Here is a 19,924-nt window from a genome sequence, read left to right as displayed (position 1 = left end):
GGCACAAACTGTAACTAGATGATGTGACGTGAAACTTAAAATAACTGGATATCTACTTAATGATCCGTAATTACTCATTTAAATCCAGCAACAGCAACACTGGATATATTTATCTTAACCTTCAAAGAACCAAGGCGGATTCTCATTGAGCTTTGTAAACTAGAAAATATAAGTAAGTATTAAACAAACTAAATTCTCAACTCTCACAGGAGTGAAAGGAACATTTTACAAGGTGGGGCAACGAACTGTGTGTGTGGTTCCTATGATTAACAAAATCTTTTTAAAAAATTAGAAAAAAACATTTCTGCAACACATTATGATAATGCTTCTCTCTCTTCTTCTAGTAAAATACCAGAGTTATACCATAGCTCTATCTAAAAAATATTTAAATCAAACAACGTTCTTTGGTTGAGCTGATCTCAGCTCATAGACGTGTGTGATGACAAGTCATAAAAAGTCCTCACTTGGTTACAAAGGTTAACATGAACCCTGACAGTAACATGCACAGGCATAAATGGATGAATCATTGTGACTTTGAGTATCTCCCAACATTTGTGTTTTTTTTTAACTATTAAATGGATTGACATCAAAGTTGGTTCAGACATTCATATTTCCCTCTAGATTAAATGTAATAATTCATAATCCCTGGTGATTCCCTGACATTTTTTCCAGCGCCATCACTGGATCAAAGTTAAATTTTTTCCAAAACCCAGTCACCAGAATAGATTGGCATTTTATGTGTCTGCAAAACATGGATATTTTACATTTGTATGTTATCGTGTAGCAGATTCGATGAAACTTTACGTTTAATAATAATAATAATAAGAGATTTTATTCAGAATGCACTCTACATTTGAAACAAATCTCAAAGTACCACAAGATAAAAGCATTAGAATAGAAAAATAGATTAAAAAAACAACTAAAATAAAAGCATATTCAAGAAGAATGTAGCTTTAGGCTGCACCTGGTTATGGTTAGGAAAAGATCGCATTTTGGCATAAAATACCTTGGTTTTTTTTTTTTTTTTTTGCACAATCACCCCTGGAACTGTGGTAATGTCTCTATAAATAAATAAAAAAAGCTTTTTGTGATATCTGGGCAGAAAGGACAAATCAATGAGGGGCTAAAAAACTAATTTCTATAAACAGATTCTGCAAATGTATGCAGCTTCTGTAGGTGACGATACAAGATTTTGGTATCAGAAGTGTTCGGGTTTCTGTCTGGAGTCTAAGTAATATTAACCAATCACATCTGAACGACAATGAACAGCGAGGGGAAACACATCGGCCAAAATGCAATCTCATATCAGCTATCGTATAACAAGTTGCTTTATAGTAGATAAATGTTTATCAAACTTAGACAAAATGACTGGTACGGAAGAGGAAGTTTTGGCCCAGATATCTGCTGGCTACACCGTGTCAACACAAAATACTGGCCCTCACCCCCAGAAGATTAAATGTTGAGATGGGTGTGTTTGGTAGCTACAAAGCCGTTGGAAGATGCAGCAGTGACTCACTAAAACACATCTGGTTTTGTTTTTTGTTGGTCTGCAGCTTGGCAGGTGTCTCTCCTAGGTGACACGCTATGTCACGGAAGAAACATTGATATGATCCAAATGAAAAGTTCAAATGTAAAGTATCCATAGTTTGAAGAAACATGCAGTGGCAACATTTTTCTTCTGGCAACTGGGCTGTTGTTCAGTTCTTTGGTTTACGTTTAAACATCTGTAAAACCATTGACACATACTTTGTGTTGCCAAATGGTAGCAAGCATGCTAAAATACTTGACAAGGATAGACATGATATAAACAATTTACCTGTTAGCCATCAGCATGTTAGCATGACCACTGCGAGTATATTAGCACTCTAATGTTAGCATTTTGCTCAAATCGCCACTTTGCCTAAGCACAGCCTTACAGAGCTGCTAGCGATGCTTAAGACTCTCAGTCTTGTTATCATGTGTTTTATTTATTTAATTGTTTTTTATGTATCTTTTGTTTACATCTGTGTGTTTTAGGACCATTTTTCAAATTTCTCTTCGGAACAAAAAGGTCAGGTTGAAGTTGAGGAGTCACAGACTATAGTCAAGTGGTGCACGATGGATGCAGTTTTGTCATTGGAGGAGGCATTACCTATTGCTTTACAAAATCCACTTACTGTTTATGATCCATTTATATGAAAATCAATCATCTCTTTGTATTTAAAAAAATTCAGCAGGTTCAACCTCGCACAATGACAAACATGTATTTTCAGAGCCCTTTTTACAAGTGCTCCATCTGCCAGGCTTAAAAAGACATGTCAGGAGTTTGACAGCTGAGAAAACACGACACTGCGCTCAGGGATATCAGTGGAAGCTGGATGAATACCTGTATCTTCCTGCTTAGGAATCAGAGGATTTAGGCAGCGGTGAAAGCTTGTCAGCAATGACACACACATAAGCCTTCTTATGCATGACTGAAAATTTGCAATACCTACGACCAAAGCAGCGATTATGATCGAGTTGAAATAGAAGGTTTTGTCCATTATTGCTGCAATTATGGAGGTAAATTTTTGGCACGGTGCCTTTTTCACATAGATAAGACAACAGTATATGTCTGGTAAATATGAAGCTACAGCCAGCAGCTGTTTAGCTTAGCATTAAGACTAAAATCAGAGAAACAGCTTGCCTAGCTCTGTCCAAAGGTTACAAAATCCACTGACCACCAGCATCTCTAAATTAAATTTAACACCTTATACTATTCTTACAAATTAAACAAACATGATTTTAAATATTGAGCTTTAGAGGTGTTACTAGGTAGATTTTGTTAACCGGGCGAGCTGTTTCCCTTTCTTTCCAGTCTAAGGATGTATAATGTTCTAAAGATATAGTGTAAAAGATTTAGGGGGATTTAGTGGCATCTAGCAGTGAGGATTGCAGATTATAACCAGCTGAAATTTCTCCCAGCTGGAATTTCTTTGTTGTTGTTCATTGCTCAGGAGGTTTTTACTGTGAGCCAGTTAATCTGCAAAGGTCTCTTCCCTCCCAAAAACATATGGAAGCAATTCCAGTTGCCTATGACATAATACCTAGAATTATCATGAGAATCTTCACCAACATGTTATCAATAAATGTTTCTCTACCACTGTTTTTCACTGATAACTTGAGATGCAGACGTTCAGGAGGTTTTTAGCAGGAGTTGAATAACCCACAGAGTTCTCTTCCTCTCCAAAATAAATTGACCCTTTGATATAAATATGTAAAAACACTGAATAAAGCAGTTTCACGTTAAATAAATCTTTGCTTTATCAACACTGCTTCTCACAGAGTAGCTGCCGACTACAGCAGCCGGCGAAAAAACGCAAATGGCCCTGTTTAGAGCCAGTGTTTGGCTTGTTAAGGCTACTGTAGAAACATGGCAGTGCAACATGGCAATCTCTGCGGACGAAGACCCACTCCCTATGTAGATATAAACAGCTCATTCAAAGGTAACAAAAACACAATGATTATTAGTTTCAGGTAATTATACACAAAAATACAATATTCTTAATATATTTCATTTAAGCCAAATCCCACCACCCCCCACCCCCAAATTCTACACACTGGGCCTTTAAAACGACATGACTTTGTAGTTTAAATTGCGTGCCAGTGCGTGCCCACACACAGAAGGCACTGCACTGCACAGCTCCAAAAAAAAAAAAAAACAGCAAAAGCTTTACTTCATGGGAAATACTTTGCCAAAGCCACAAGAGCTCTGTGTGGTAACAACTCATCTCCTCTGACTCCTCCACCCTCCGCCTCGCTTTCAGACGAAGACACACACACACACACAGAAATGAATCCGTGTTAATGAAGTAGAACAAAATAAGGAGGATAGTGCTCAACTTCTAGAACCATCCTAACGTGCAATCCTATTGTGCAACTGAGGTCCTTTTCATGTGCAAGCACTGGTAAAAATGCTCATGTGCGGCCGGCTGGGCTCTGTGCAGGCTGAGACATCTATGAGGTGTTGACACATGGATCCTTACAGAGCCCATCTGACATAGATGCTCTGACATTTGCAGCCAGGCATGACTATAATTGTGAGCTCTGTTACAGTGCAGGAGAGATACTGTCTCTATCAGGTGTGGGTGAGTCATTCTGTGTGTGAGTCATACAAGAAAACCTGATCCGCAACTGACTATGAAGAGGGATTCAAAAGGTGGATCATTTTATTATCTTTTGATAAATTATTAGAATAAACCAATAAGTATACAAATAAAGTTTATTTTCATTGACTTGGTCAAAATATTTTCTTCCCCTGCATTAGAACTGCACCTCTTATCTTGCAGCATTAACATGTGTTGATTATTTAAAGTGATAATTAGTAAAGTAATAAGACCTGATTGGAGTGTCACTGGGCGACTTATGAAGCTGGTCTGTATGGTGACCCTGAGAGCTCAACGCACTGCAAACATACACAACACAAACATACAACAAAATATCTTCAGCAACTTGAGGACACATGCACAGCATTTGGGCCTAGTCCACATGCACAGGTATTTTAAAAAGTGTAGCGTTTTCTGTACATTTTAACAACCTGCAAACTGCTTTTTGGGGTCACTGAAAATGGATCTTTTGTAAAAGTGCTTCAGGGTGAAGATCTTCAGAAACTGTGTTTTCAGTGATGGGGTGTAGACAAGGAGAAACTGTGTTTTTGGCTTATGATGTCAGTGTGCTTGCCTTTTTGTCCTTTGTGACACGACACAGATGAGGCGACTTTAGTGCAATGGTGGAGGTGGCCAAAATAGTACTGGTACTGATAGGTCAACATCTTCTGCTCTTTCTACATGTGGCTTTTGGGTTATGGTTATATTACTGCTACTGTTGGTTTGGCATGCTTGTGTCAGATATCCACTGTTTGTGTTTTGCTTATTATTAGCCTGCCAATACAAATAGTCTGGGAAAATACACAAAATGTATTATGAAACAGAATAACATTATGTTACTTGGCTGTAACGTTAATAGCAACTTTTAGAACCTAGGTAGTTGTTAAACTACAAGTAGGTTGTGACGACTTGATTAAAAAATTAAATCACTTTGCATAATTTGTTTATCAATTATAATTGGATTACCATAACTGGTGATCCTTAAATTATTTAATCTGCAGGCTAATAATAAGCAACAGGCTAACGCTGCGTTAACAGCAGACCTGAAATTTACAATGCTATCTGAATAATGGGATCACAGTGTTAAATATGCCAAAAAAGTCAGATTTATGTGATTTTCCAACACCATTGATGGCAAGCTGATGTTCAAATTTTACCAGACAATGAATCGATTGCTCTTTTTTGGCTAGCAAATCTACAAAGCAAATCTACGAGCCATTTGCATTTATCGGTGTTTGGCTCGTGGATGATGGCAATTTAGTACCCTGGATCGAGTAGTGTGCGTTTTGAAGTTGGTATGTCTTCATTTGTTTGCATTGTGTCTATTTGCAATGCTTTAAGTTATCAAGGCCACAACAGATCTGGCACTGACGCAGCAGTTCAAATTTATTTAACTATTTAATTGACTCCGATGGGTGTGGACTCAATGTTTGCTACATTGTGTTTTAAACTGTTTGGTGTCAGCATGAAAGGGACTTTTGTGTACTTGGATTTTGTGGCTGAAAACCACAGTTTAACATTGTTTAAGCTTAAAATACAGCACACCAGCACATATAGGTACAATGGCCCAAAAGAGTTTAAACTCTTTGCAGAGTAGCCTGTAATCCAAACAAAAATGTAATGCTTTGCAGTCACTAAAGATAAGCACATCTTTTACTGATATTTGTGGGAAGATGGACAAAAGAGAACTTCTCATTTTCTCACCTTCACACATCTGGCCAACCACAGCATTAAGTAAGTGTGATGTCAGATCATTTTCAGTTTTGGGAAGCCATTTCAAACATTTAAAATGTGTGTGTGTTTACTTGTGTAGGGGGAGGGGGTTTCAGGCCTACTGAGACCGTAAACCTAGATGTCCCCTTTTTCGGGTTCGGGCTAGGGGTCTTGCTGAAGAAATACCAAGGCAGCGAAATTAAGGCAGCACTGTAAGAACACCTCCTTTCTGACATAAACCATCTGTCCTCTTTACACATGTTGATCCTCAAAACTGTTCATGTTGTACAGTAAATGTATGATCACCATTTGGCACTCCTCTCTCAGGTCATCAGTCACTCAGTGTGCCATTCTGACACCACATACTAGGCAGTTTTACATCTGAAAAACTAAAACCTGCAATGTTTTGGTTATTTGAGTTACTTGAATTTAAGGCCAATATTCACTCTCATTTCAGCTCAATTTTTGGTCTGTGCCACTGAGAGAAAAATCTGTCTCTTTAGCCTGGCTTTGGTGGGTAGTGAGGTAGTACTTTTTCTGCAGGATTCTCTGCCATAGTTTCTTATCACGGGCTAGATTTTCTAAAACCTGAAATCACACGCAAGCAAAGGCGCAAAAGTCTAGTGTTCTCTCAGTCCACTTGAATCACAATATGCTCAATGTTTATAATGGGATTCCTGCCCACTGTTGCCAAAATAAAACTACTCAAGCCTTGAAAGGCACCATAATTTATTTCATATTATTCACTATAAATGACAGAGGTTTCCTTTTTTTAAAGCAGTGAATATCATGATGTAAAATTAAGCTTATTTGTATTTGAATTTGAGTCTAATGCTGCTTTTCTGAGTGTGTGTGTGTGTGTGTGTGTGTGTGTGTGTGTGTGTGTGTGTGTGTGTGTGTGACGTGTGCGCGTGTGTGTGTGTGACGTGTGCGCATATGCTGACCCAGTAAGGCTGCTGTGGAACAAGTGAAAGTTTCTTGTTTGCTTTAGCAGCTGCAGGGGCTTGGTGAGGATGCAAAATCCTGACGGTTGACTTGCTCCAAACCCGGGCCAGTTTACATAACTGAAGCACTGCACTGCCCGGGGAGCCTGCCGTTAAATCAGTGTGTGTGTGTGTGTGTGTGTGAGTGTGAGTGTGTGTGTGTGTGTGTGTGTGTGTGTGTGTGTGTGAGTGTGAGTGTGAGTGTGTGTGTGTGTGTGTGTGTGTGTGTGTGTGTGTGTGTGTGTGTGTGTTTAGTAGACGCATTGACAAAGGGGAATAAAACTTGTGGGTACATGTAGTATGAAAAAAAGTGTCAAGTAGATTTATCTAATTTATCCTGCAGGTACAATGAAAGAGATAGTTCACAGTGAAGACCTACAGAGACTTATCACTCGAATCTGAATCTTTCTTGCCCTTAAGGAGCTTAACAGTGACGTCTAGCTCATTGTTTAGTTATCTGGTCATTTTTTTTTCCGTATACGCCTTTCAAAGATACTCACAAATTTAAAAATCATATCTAAAAATGTGAAACAAGTTTCTAAAGATCCTCCATTATCTACTCTTTGCTGCATGTGAAATGTGATTCGTTTACATCCAGTATCAGTGCTAGAGTCATCCAACACCTGTATATGTGCAGCCATCAAATGGTTAAAGTCAAGTGTTCAAATTCAAATGTCTAATTTGTTTGTCTTTGTTTGGAGAGAGCCGTTTCTCTCTGGCACAGCCAGAAGTATATGTGAGAAACAAAGTGAAGGGCTCTTCATTTGCCTTGGCTGCAGCCCTGCTCTCCTGTGCAGCTGTCCCAGCCTCCAGCCATCATTTCTGTCTCCACACTGGGCGGTGATGGACAGGTGGAGGCCTCTCAGGGCAGCATCAATGCATGGCTCCAGGGCCCTTAGTTGCAGAGGCCCCAACATATATTCAGTGATGCCAAACCCAAGTGCACTTCAACAGCAAGACTCGGTTTGCACACATGATGAAAGTACAAAGTGTGGACAACATCCATGAAAAATGAATGTTAACTTTAAGGTAATTACATTTAAATTTTAAGTAAGGCAACAAAAGTGAGTTAATGCATCCATACCCGTGCAACCTAATCCTTGTATTGTATTGATTTTCAGAACAATTCCATACTGTAAACAATTGACAGTACAACCTCCCAATTTGTGATTGTGAATTACTAAATTCATACAGTAGCTTTTCATGAGTGGTTTATGTTATTCTCTCAACCTCCTAGAAGTTGAGGATGCATTAATCTCTGTAAAAAGATATCTGCATAAGCAGAAGTTCTGGTAAAGGAAGCGTTCTGGTTTCCGCGTGTAGTCCGAGTAGCAATGACCAATCAAGTTTGAGTGAGCACTGGATGCCTTCTGGTAAAAAGTCAGTGGGGGAAGCAAAAGAGGCAGAACGCATTGGCCGAAATGCAATCTCAAAACTTACTGGCTATCGTCTAAAAAAATTTGAGCATTTTATGAGCTTTTTTGTAGATAAAAATCTGGTCGTTGACATTGTCTCAACTCCATTCTCATGTCTCAAGTTGCTGATCGGACTGTAAACAATGACCAAAACACGGAAGAGGAAGTCTTCAACAACATTAAAAAAACATCAACTCTGTCCTTAAAAACTTAAATGCAAATATCAAGTTTTGACAGATTTGGATCATGCAATAAGGCATGCCTTCTTTGTTCTTTTGGTTAAGATGTACAACTAATAAGACAACTTGTGGATGCACCTCAGAAAAGTCGAGACTCCATCTTACAGAATGATAGCCGGTGTACCGCTGTAATCGGTGATTACAGACCTTTCTCTAGCACTGACACATGCAGCAACTATTGATGAAAGTGAACTGTAAAGCTGTGAGCTGGAAAAAACAAAACAATGAGCTGAAACTTCTTAAAAAGCCCTGTAGTAGTGAAGTCAGCAGCAGATTTGACAGATAATTCCCCATGGTTTTGTCAACATATATAACCCCTTATTAATAAAATACTGCCTCGCAATCAGCTTTCATCTACCTTATAATGTGTCAGAACTTATTTTATTGTAATAGTATTTATTTCTCTTTATTACAATTATTGTGATTATGATTTATATAATTATTATTCTATTTTCATTTATTTGTTTATTTATTTTACAAATTTCATCTTATTTTTTACTTACATTTTTTCCTACATTTTCCCTGTACTTAAACACTGGTATTGGATTTATATATGATGCTTACATTGTTCTTTCCCCTTGTTTTGTTTAATTTGTAATGTATGATGAAATTAGTTTGTATCGTGGAAAACAAAGTACATTCTTGGATGAAATTAGTCTATAATTAAATTCAATCATTTGAAGTAGTGAAAAAAATAAGCATCAAAGCATAATAATTATAAGATTTGCATTCATTGTTACTCAGAGAAAATATTGTTTTTGAAAATAGTGAAAGTTTGTTTCGTTCTAAATAAGAATTGTCTTTTCAGGTCACACGACGACAATCCATTTGGCATGAATGGAGAATCATTTAAGTAACCGAAGCACATCAACACGTTATAAAAACATTTTTGATCACCAATGTTGACACTAGAGTCACCTTTCAGCAGCATAACTCATATTTTTGATCCATCAGCACAAACACTGAGATAAAAGGCTCATGAACAAATATTAACAGTGAGTGCTGTGTGGGTGCCAAATCGTGATGCATAAGCAAACTATGGCAACTATGATCCTGAGCTCCACTAACAACGAGTACCTGAGAAATTACTCACCACTAATTGTTTGTTGCCATAAAGCATAAGAAGCCGTCTTAAGCAAAGGGTGAGGTCGGCTGCAAACTAAACTGCATGTCCATCACATCTGTCAGAAGTTAACGAGAAGAAACCACACAATCAAACACATTATTACAGTCATTAGGATAAGAGTGCATTAACCTCATGCAATTTTCCCTGTGTTTACATTGTGTCTTCAATCCACAAATGTACTGTTTAAAAATCTACTTTCAGAAAGGGTCATTATTTTACGTATTCTGCATGCCATAAATGAACTTACTTTAAATAAAACATAAACTGACTTACTATTAACTTCATCCTTTTTCCTACTGATGCAGTTTTTAGTGTTTGAACTATATCATATATCGTATTCTTCTCTGTGTGTGTAGTGTATTTGCACTTTATTCTTGATTCTTTGATTTATTATTTTATACTGTATTTTTGTTATTTTAAAGGTACCTTGCTGCAGAATTTCCTTTTGCAGAACAACAAAGATTTGCACACATATTCAAGGAAAATATTGAAAACTATTCAATTTTTCAATAAACTACAGATGTGAACTCTTAGCATCTTCACTGACTTGATTTTACAAAATTCATTTAAGTATATGTCTGTTATTTTGATCAGAGTAAAATTTAGACAAGAGATCCAAAATGAAAATCCATACTCCCATTCATAAGTTTTTAGATGCTAGCCTATAATAGTAACCTATTCACATTATGGCTGCAACTGATGATTACTTTCTTAGTAATCTGTCAAATATTCTTTTAACGAACTGCTAAGTCGATATATTGTTTAAAAAGATGACAAATGTCCAATCCATTTTTCCAGAGCCTTTTGTGACATCCTCAAATCGCTTGATTTGAAAATTAAAATCTTAAAATCTTTTCCATTTACAATAACATAAAATTTTCATATTTCAGATGCTGGGGAGTCTTTGGTAGTTTTGCTTAATAAATGACTCAAAACATTGTTTCTCAAACTTATATCAATAATGTACCCTGAACAGTCCAAAACAACCAATATTCTGAAACTGACTTCACTTTCCCAGTGAGCAAACCTAAACATGAATGTGATTGCAATTGTTTCGGCAGTTGACAGTTTATGGTGGTAAGCAGTTGCATTGACAATAGGAATACTGAATTAAAAATGTGGTTAACCAAACCTATATTTATGTTTTTTATATATATATAATTATTTAAAGAATTTCGCTTGACTGATCATTTTAGAATTAACTTCTTTTTTTAAATCTTTCGTACCCTCTACAGTACTCCAAAATACCCTGTAGGGGTACCCATACCCCAGAAACACTGACTTAAATGATTATCAAAATAGATTCACATCGTGCAATTCTACTAATCAATCGATCAACTAATGATATAAGCATTAATGTATATCCATTTACATTTGGGCTGTAACTTATCACAATGACAAGTAATTGTATTCACAAGGGCTGCATGATATGCAAAAATTACATACAATGCAATTATTTTGTCAGATATTGCATTTGCAATATGATTCACAATTTTAGAGGGGTTTTTTTGCATTCGTTTTTACTGAAAATAATATAAATGATGAAGATGATGCAATTTTCGCTAGATTCTGGGCCAAAGAAGCATATTCCCATGTTGTAGGCTGGGGCATAGCACCACAATGCTGTATTTATAACAGTATGTTGTGACACATTTTACCTTTATCCAAAACTATTGCACTTGGCCATATTGCATTTTTTTTAGTGATTCAATTAGTTGTGCAGCCCAAATATCCACTGTGACCAAGCGCTCTGCTTTCACTGACAGAGGTGTCAGGTTTGTCCTGTGCACACACACACACTAAGCCTTCTACAGTTTATACTGTACATGCACAACCTTAGACAAATCCTAGTGTACTCATAGATTACTAATGAACACACAGAAATGTCCACAATGAAACATTTGTGATCCAATAAAAAATTACATTTTGATATGTAAATCCGGCAGCAACAACACACTGAGAAAATAGTCAGTTTCTGTGCACTATAAAGAGAGGTGCATGCTGGCTTTAACTTGATAAAATATTTACAAAAATTAAAGGATGTTAATTAATCACAGGCTAATGTAATATAAACATATTGTAAAATTAAATAACTGCACCGTCACAGTTAAGTGACTTAGTCTTACTCCCGAGACTCTGAGTCACGTTAATCATTGGACAATTCTGCAACTGTAACTTTCTGCTGAATGTAGTGATCAAGTCATAATAAATACTAATTAAATCATAATAAGTAATAATAATGAAATTTAAAAAATAAAGTATTGCTCTAATATTGGCAGATTATAAAGGCCTTAAAGTAGTCTCAAATACTTGGATAACTTTAGAATGTAAATAAAATGAATAAAAATATAAGCAGTAAATAAATAAACATTAAGTAGTTAAGTATAATCAGTAAATAAAAATGTATTCTTTTCTTTTTACCTTTTACCTTTACGTTCACAACTGGGTTTTTTTTTCAGAGTTATAGGGTTAGGTTTGGTCTGATGTCTCCACATTTCAAACTGTATTTGGTAATCATGAATATTGTATCCTTAAAAAAAAAAAAAAAAAAAAGGCCCATCCAGACTGATACCGGCACAAAGTTCAAAAGCCAGCATTTGTGAAGGTATGGGGTACATACAGGTTTTGGAGCAACGAATGCTGCCAACAACATCTTTTCAGGGATGTCCCTACTTATTCCAGCAAGACGACTCAAAACCACATTCTGCACATGTTACAACACAGCTTCTAAGTAAAAGAGTGCAGGCACAATACTGGCCTACCAGCAGTCCAAACCCATCTCCTCTGAACATGTGGGGAGTATTATGACCCACCAAACCTGACAACAAACAGCAACTGATGAGCAAAGTAAGCAAAAAGGAAAAGACTTTCATTTTCAAAATTTCAACAATTTCCTCAGCTCCCAAACACTTACTGAGTGTTGTTTCAAGGTTTAAACATTTTACACTCAATACTCTGATGACTGTTTGACAGATGACTGATGACATTTTTTCAAATTGATGTTTTATCATTTTAAATTATTTTTATCTTTGAATCACTTGTCTGCACTTCTGCTATTTTTTTATAATTTTTATTTTAAATTGTTTTAAATCATTTAGTAATTATTTTACCTTTTATATGCTATATTTTAGCTTTTTTTGCTCTGTAAAGCACTTTGAATTGCCCTATTGTATGAAATGTACTTTACAATTAAAGCCGTCATGCCTTGTCTTGTCTAAAGAAAAGGTGATGTAACACAGCAATTAACACATTTTTGGAACATGTCAAATATATATGTATATTTTTAAAAAAAATATATGTGTACAGTTTATCAGTTTCAATATTTAATATCTTGTATTTGTACTGTATTCGACTGAACAAAGGTAAAACATTTTAGGATTTAAGGTTGTACAAAGTTGAATTGAAACTAACAGGTATTTCATGTTAACCTTCATACACCCCACCCCGTCATATAACACGGTGATGCCGGTCGAGCTCAGGAGAGCCACAAGACTAAACTTTTCATCAGGCTGTTTGTCTGAGGAAACACACACTCTCTCAGCACGCTCCTGCTCTGACACATGCCCGCAGTGCTAACCCAGCCTGGTGATGAGTGGTGGGAGTGTGCTCCCGTGTTTTCCTCTCTGTTTGTTTAAAAGATTAAGGTGGTGAACCCTCAACCTGTGGAGTCCCCTGACTTCATACCAACAGAGCCGCTCAGAGTGTCAGCATTGTCTCCATCACTGTTGCAGACGAAATTTAATAGTATTTGAAATCAGCTTCAAAGCAGATCTTTCACAGAGGACACTATCCACAAACGAGCCGAGGGTGTGCAGCAATTTCTGCACTGTAATAAGTGACTTTCATACAGGGACAAAAACACTATGACACATGTCCAGAACATGTCCACCACATTTTACAGCCAATTCCTGGAAGACACTGAATCAAAACTAATCTCAATGAGTAATTTCAATGCTGAGAGTTGGTTATTCCTGCCTCTCAGTTTGCGTCCAGGGATTGCGATGATGGCCTATATTTTGCATGCTGAAATCACAGGACTGCCTTTGTCTGGAAAACATTTACATCTCTTAACACAGCTGGCTTGTCCAACCACTGGCACAAAACAAACAAGGAAGCAAGGTAGAAAAACAACACGTAGGTTAAGTTACCACTAAAGAGGCCTTTTAGTGTTAAACGTCAAAACAACATGGACCATTTTGGACTTTTAAAAATAAACTGAGGTCGGCTTTAAAGAGGAATTTGAATATCAAGAGGAAACAATGTTTGTTTTGACAGTTCTGGTCCATGAAACTTAAAAAAAAAAAAAAAAAAAAAAAGGCACTGCAGAGAATAAATGATAGTTGCAAGTACATGCATAAAAAGCAATCAAAGATGAACCCTAAAATGATGTGTTGATTCTTTTCCTAAGCAAAAGTTAAAGCTTTTTAAAATGTAATCAGAAAAGTAGATTCTGATTTGGACAGTAGAGATCTTTTCCCATTCCAGGGCATCAACCATTAATCACATGTTCATCAAAAATATGTAAAGAAAACTCCTGAAATAAAAATTTCCACCACAAAGTATGCAGACTTTGTCGAACGTGAACAATAGACCCTTATAGAGCTGTGGTATGTCAAGAGCATGTGATGCTCAGGGGGGTGTGGCCCCTCAGGTACTCTGTGGAGGTAGTACACTCTTCAGGTAAGGCTGAGTGACTCATTCTCACACACACCTTGAATACCACGCACGGCGCGCTCACACCGTAACTCTTACACTTCACCTGACAACAGTCTGGGATAAAGACGGACACCATTCAATGAAACAGGATTTCTTGGAGGAAGCATTTGAAGAGCTGCTGGTTTTGGACTTAAAGACAGTAAGTTGTTATAAACAAATGTGATCTTTCTGGCACGATTTGTGTGCTGGGCTGATCTCTTGTTTTGATTTCTGCTGTCCAGGATTTAATCAGAAGATAAAAAACAAACACTTCTTCTGAACTGCAGCATTTGCAGTTTAAGTCCACTTCACAATCTGTCTTTTGAGGGACATTTCTGAACTCTTCATGACAATGCCGGTGGTCAAAGTGGAGAAAGACTCTCCAGCAGACACCACCATGTCTGCCCCCAACCCTCCACCGCAGACAGAGGAGCAGCCCAGAGGGCGGAGAAGGAAGAGACCTCTGCAGCGAGGGAAACCCCCTTACAGCTACATCGCACTCATTTCCATGGCCATAGCCAACTCCCCCGACCGCAAGCTGACTCTGGGGGGCATCTACAAGTTCATCACGGAGCGCTTTCCCTTCTACAGAGACAATTCAAAGAAATGGCAGAACTCTATCCGCCATAACTTGACTCTCAATGACTGCTTTATCAAGATCCCCCGAGAGCCGGGACGGCCAGGGAAGGGCAACTACTGGGCTTTAGACCCCAACGCAGAGGACATGTTTGAGAGCGGCAGCTTCCTGAGGCGCAGGAAGAGGTTTAAACGCTGTGACTTGAGCACTTACGCCTCATATGTCCATGAGACGCCAGTTTTCTCTCCTGTCCAGATTGCCAGATCAGCCGCATATTCCAACTCAGTCTACAACAACATGACAGTGAGTCCAGCCTACGGGCAGCAGCTGTCCTCGCCTTATTATCCCTCCTCATCTCCTCCTGGGTTTGGACCTGGTCAGACCCGCATGTTCAGCATCAATAACCTCATAGGACACCCACCTCCAGCCAGCATGCTGGGAGGTCAAGGGTCAGAGGTGATGCAACAGCCCGGGCGCACCTTCAGTCCTGAGGGACTCCCAAACGGGTCCAGTCCCTGTAGCCTCGGAGCCCCGGCTTTCCAAAGCCAACCATGCGGAGGGGCCGTGTCATCACGATCCTCTTCGCATCCCGGGTTCACCTACTCCGCGCCAACCAGCCACCTACACCACCATACGCACCAGGGCTCGTATGGACAGGCCCACACACAGGGGTATGCAGCGACAGGGCGCCTCCACTCCTCAGCCCACGGGTCTGTGGAGCCTGTGGATCATTACGGCAGGGTTTCCCCAGTGCAGCTGGGCTCTTTCTCCCAGTATAACAGTGCTGCAGGTCCCATCACCAACACTGGGGGTTACCTGAGACACCCCACGTATCCAGGGAATATGGACAGGTTTGTGTCTGCAATGTGAGAGTCTAGATCCAAGCATCTTGCTACATTTTTGACAAAATATCAGTGACTTGAGATGGCGCCCAGTTAGCCAGACATTTCCGTGCGCAAACTGTTTTTCTTTGTTCATGACAATTGTTAAGGACAAAACTGAACAGACTGATTAAAAACACCACACCTGACATAACTGTGATTTACCATGTTAACCCTACAACCCACTTTCCACACAGATGGTAATTTACTTTGAGATACACACTATAAACTTCAATTTTTTTATCATGAATTGAATGTGCAAGTTTAATATTTACTGGTGATTTAAGTATAAATTATTGTGCTTCATTGTCATAAGCTTTGCGATAAGTGGCTTGTATGAAGAAGCTTTACTACATTTGCATGTATTTTGTTGTCAAATGAAAATGCATATTAGGTTGTCTTTTTGGAAATAAACAGTGATACAGCACTTTGGTTCTTCAAGAAAGAAAAATGTTTAAATTATTTAGGTATTATTTTCCATTGCAATTTAAGGACTTGGTGCCAGAGTTACACACCAGAATTATTTTATTATGTCCGGAGGGGGGGGTTGGTTTGCCATATATTGAATTGACAGTTATATTTGTAATAGTTATAATTAAACTACAATTCATTACAATATAACAAGTAAAATCAGATCAAGACATTTGCCCTCAAACATCTTTTTCTTTTGTGCGTGTTTTCTTTGCTGTTTCAGCTCAGCGGGTTTGAAGTGTTGTCTGGAGCCACAGTATTACCAGTCACCGTGACCGGCCTCAATTATCATGTCCAGACATCAACACAGCACTTAGACCGACAGACACAGTTAATCTCCCACACAGATCCCCTAATCAAGAAAATGAATTGACTTGTAACTCGATATGTCAGCCTATAAAGTTAAGTAGTTCGAGTCCTTTATCTCAACACGAGAAACCTCCCCAACACGGAGTCCGCATGTCTGACAAGATGAGACTCGTAAGGAAACGCTTCATTATGGTGAAGACACTTGATTTCCCTATCAGAAAAGCAGCTTTGTTGACAGATACGATTTTTTTCCCCAGCAAAGTATCCACGGTATCTGCTATTTTTTCTGAATGTGAAAATCTTTGAGGATTGTATGAAGACAGCCATAATCAGCAAGTGTCAAAAGGACAATGATTTCATTAGTGTAAGGTCTGCACTCAAGATAAAAGTGAAACAACAAAGATAAACAAAAGCTTGGGTTATTCATTGGTCCAATGGTCGCCTATAATATGAAAAATTAGGATTTTCACAATGTGCAGTTATTTAATATTATGACATTAATCTAGTACAATAAAAAACAAGGGGTTTAGAGATTTACACAAACTCTGGTGCAGCCTACAGGAGCATAATTTATGTTAAAAAAAACATTAACAGAAAATTACTGTGTACAGTAACATAAAGCTATTAATTGGGAAACATCTTTTTGTTTATTATGCAGCCTATCCTGTAAACGGGGCTCCAACTTACAATTACTTGCATTGTTGGTTAATCTGTTAATTATTTTGGTCTTTACAATATCAGAAAATGGTGAAAAAAATCAATCAGTATATCCCCAAAGCCCAAGATAATGTCCTTAAATGTCTTGTTTTGTCTACAACCCAAAGATGATTCAGTTTACTATTAAAAAGGAGTAAAGAAACTTGGAAATTTATCCCAACTGATTAATCAATTAGCAAATAAATTGGCAATTAATTTATTGTTAAACTAATAGATTAATGATTGTAGCTCTGTTCTTTAGCATTTGAGGTTGAGTTGTACCTGAGACAAATGTTACTGATGATTGCTAAACTTTTCTTTCGGAGTAAGTTAACAATATTTATTTATATTTTTATAATTTTGTATGACCTTTTAAGGATTTTCCTTAATAAAGTGAGAGACAGAGCGCAGGGAGAATAGAAAGAAGTGTACGTGATGGTAAACTAAACATAATACATCGATGCATTTAGAGCTATGTGACGCTGAACACTACAGAAATAAATTTGTAGTTACATCACATGGAAAGTTACCATGTAAAGTTACCTACAGTAAAAAATTCACTACACATTAGGAAATTCCACGATGTTTCCAAAACTTTCAATGATTTTTATCAATTCCATTCTGCCTTTAAAGGCCTGGAAAATGTGATTGTCTATGACTTTTCCAGGTTTCCTATGACTTTGGGAATCCTGTATAAATATGGCACGCACATAGGAAACATTTTCTAAATTAAGCTGTGAACAGTTTGAAATGCCTGAACTAAATATGGACGGTATATGGACTTCCATTTGTATACGGCTGCAGTTTCAAAGCCCTTTTATACAATATGCAACCTCACAAGGTGCCACCTGCATAAACAGTCACCTGCATTCTCTCACTCACACACTCACACACACACACAATTTCTCTTAAGGATACTTTGACATTCGGACTGGCGGAGCCGAGGATTACACGAAAGGGTCCTTGGATTTGGGGACAACCCACTGTACCTCCTGAACCACTGCCACCCTAAAAACTAGGTAAAGATATTGAACTTCATCATCTGCTCTGGTATAAACATGCATAAAATCAAAACAAAAAAAATAAATAAAATGCAAAGCCAGGTGTAGGACACACAGGTATGACTTCACTCAACATCATCTGATACTAAAAAACAGTGTAGAAAAATTATTTTTCCAGCTTGGAGCAACACACAATTGTTTTTTTGTGTGTAAAACTAACAGTGTATATATGTGTGGTTTTAAATATTTAACATCTTCTGACTCCAAGTAGACAAACATTTTTTTTTAAATTGTATAACTGCATTTTTTCTTTTTTTTTAAATAAAACAATAAAAAATACACAAACCAATCCATAAATGTTTAAAAATGTATTTAAAATCATACAAAAAATATGACACTTACAGCCTGAACAAATTAAAATATAAGAGACATAAATACAATGAACATAGCTGACAATAAAAAAACATGTCAGCCGATGTATTCAACAAGCTGTTGGAGTTGTTCACAATTCTTCACGACCACCGGCAAAGAGTGCAGAGTCTGTGCAGAGAAAACAAACAATCATTACCTCAAATATAAATACATCCAAACATAAAGCATTTACACTCTTGACAAAAGACAGCACAGACGCATTATGAAGCTCACCTCTCTGACTTTATTGATCACCTTGTTTAACATCTGAAGCTCATTCTCACTTTTCTGTTGGTTCGTCTGGTGGATGATTTGCTGCGAGATGTTAGAACATCATGAAAATACTGATTAACATCCCCATTTATATTATGACACTTCTTCAACTTATTTATTATAAAGATAAAATAATTATAGTCACTTTTATGTCATTAGTAATATCAAGCCGATACTTACATGTCTTTTTGCTCTCTCAAGGAGTTTTACTCTGGCCTGCTCCGCCTCCTGAACACTCAACTTCAGTTTCTCCACCTACAGATTAAAAAAAGTAAGAAAGGCCTGAATAAGAAAACTGGAAGCTTTATATCTATTCATTATCTGGCAATTCTAAGACCATAAGTGACAGGACCATACCTCTCTCAACAACTGAATCTTTTCTTCCATAAGATGTGCTGGGTTAGTTGACTGGCTGCCAGTTTTTCTCAACTCCCCCCGAAGAAACTGAGACTCCGCCTTTGACTGTTGGAGAGCACGACGAAGCTCAACCACCTCCTTCTTCAATTCCTGTGAACAATTAACAAATAAAATAATATATATCGCCAACTATGTTTGAAAAGTAACCTGGACATATTTAAATATTACTAATTACAGTATAACATATCAAAGAAGTTCATGGATGGAATTATAAATTATTCATAAACACAAAGATCAAAAGAAAAAACAGTACACAAAATAAAATTAAAGACAGAAAACAAAAAAAAGGAAAAAGAAAGTAGGGATATATCTATAAATATTAAATTTCTGCATTATCATATTTTCTAATGGAGTAGAAGTTGAGAGCACAGCCTCAATGGCCAACTGTATTTTTAGGGTTTTTTTCAGTATATAGAGAAATTTTGCGGCTTACATTACTGTCGCTCTTGTGTTTATTTAGGATTTCCTGGGTCTCTTGTATTTCCGCCATTAACTTTGCCACAGTTTTCTCATCCTGTGTAAAAAGAAACATTTTTAAAGGAACAAAAAAAAAACAGACTTTTAAAGAAGCTGGCGCTCCTTTGGAACTCATT

General features: G+C 37.4%; 2 protein-coding genes across 3 annotated transcripts in view; one reads left to right on the top strand and one right to left on the bottom strand.

The window, feature by feature from the left end:
- The window catches only part of spag5 (sperm associated antigen 5), a 94,143-nt gene that overhangs the window by 60,785 nt on the left and 13,434 nt on the right, over nucleotides 1-19,924 (bottom strand). The window contains exons 21-25 of one of the 2 annotated variants that reach the window (XM_042484303.2): nucleotides 19,765-19,845; nucleotides 19,272-19,421; nucleotides 19,095-19,169; nucleotides 18,876-18,956; nucleotides 18,586-18,770 (exon numbers count right to left, since the gene is read on the bottom strand). The exons of the other annotated variant lie outside the window; for it this stretch is intronic. Coding sequence (XP_042340237.2) covers nucleotides 18,699-18,770; nucleotides 18,876-18,956; nucleotides 19,095-19,169; nucleotides 19,272-19,421; nucleotides 19,765-19,845 — 459 coding nt within the window. The 3' untranslated portion in view covers nucleotides 18,586-18,698. Of the gene's footprint in view, nucleotides 1-18,585; nucleotides 18,771-18,875; nucleotides 18,957-19,094; nucleotides 19,170-19,271; nucleotides 19,422-19,764; nucleotides 19,846-19,924 lie in introns of those variants that run through there. 2 annotated transcript variants of the gene reach the window in all.
- Nucleotides 14,318-16,180, top strand: foxe1 (forkhead box E1). The gene has a single exon (XM_088075277.1). The coding sequence runs from the start codon at nucleotides 14,642-14,644 to the stop codon at nucleotides 15,740-15,742; it is 1,101 nt and encodes a 366-aa protein (XP_087931403.1). The 5' UTR covers nucleotides 14,318-14,641; the 3' UTR covers nucleotides 15,743-16,180.

The sequence above is a fragment of the Plectropomus leopardus genome, chromosome 3, assembly GCF_026936395.1.
Source record: "Plectropomus leopardus strain MGB_pleo_1.0 chromosome 3, ASM2693639v1, whole genome shotgun sequence".
Classification (NCBI taxonomy): Eukaryota; Metazoa; Chordata; class Actinopteri; order Perciformes; family Serranidae; genus Plectropomus; species Plectropomus leopardus.
The sequence above is the reverse complement of the archived record's forward strand: the minus strand, read 5'-3'. Positions and strand labels throughout refer to the sequence as shown.

Bases quoted from the DNA above. Each gene is read 5' to 3' on its own strand.
- foxe1 (XM_088075277.1), top strand. From the start codon at position 14,642: ATGACAATGCCGGTGGTCAAAGTGGAGAAAGACTCTCCAGCAGACACC.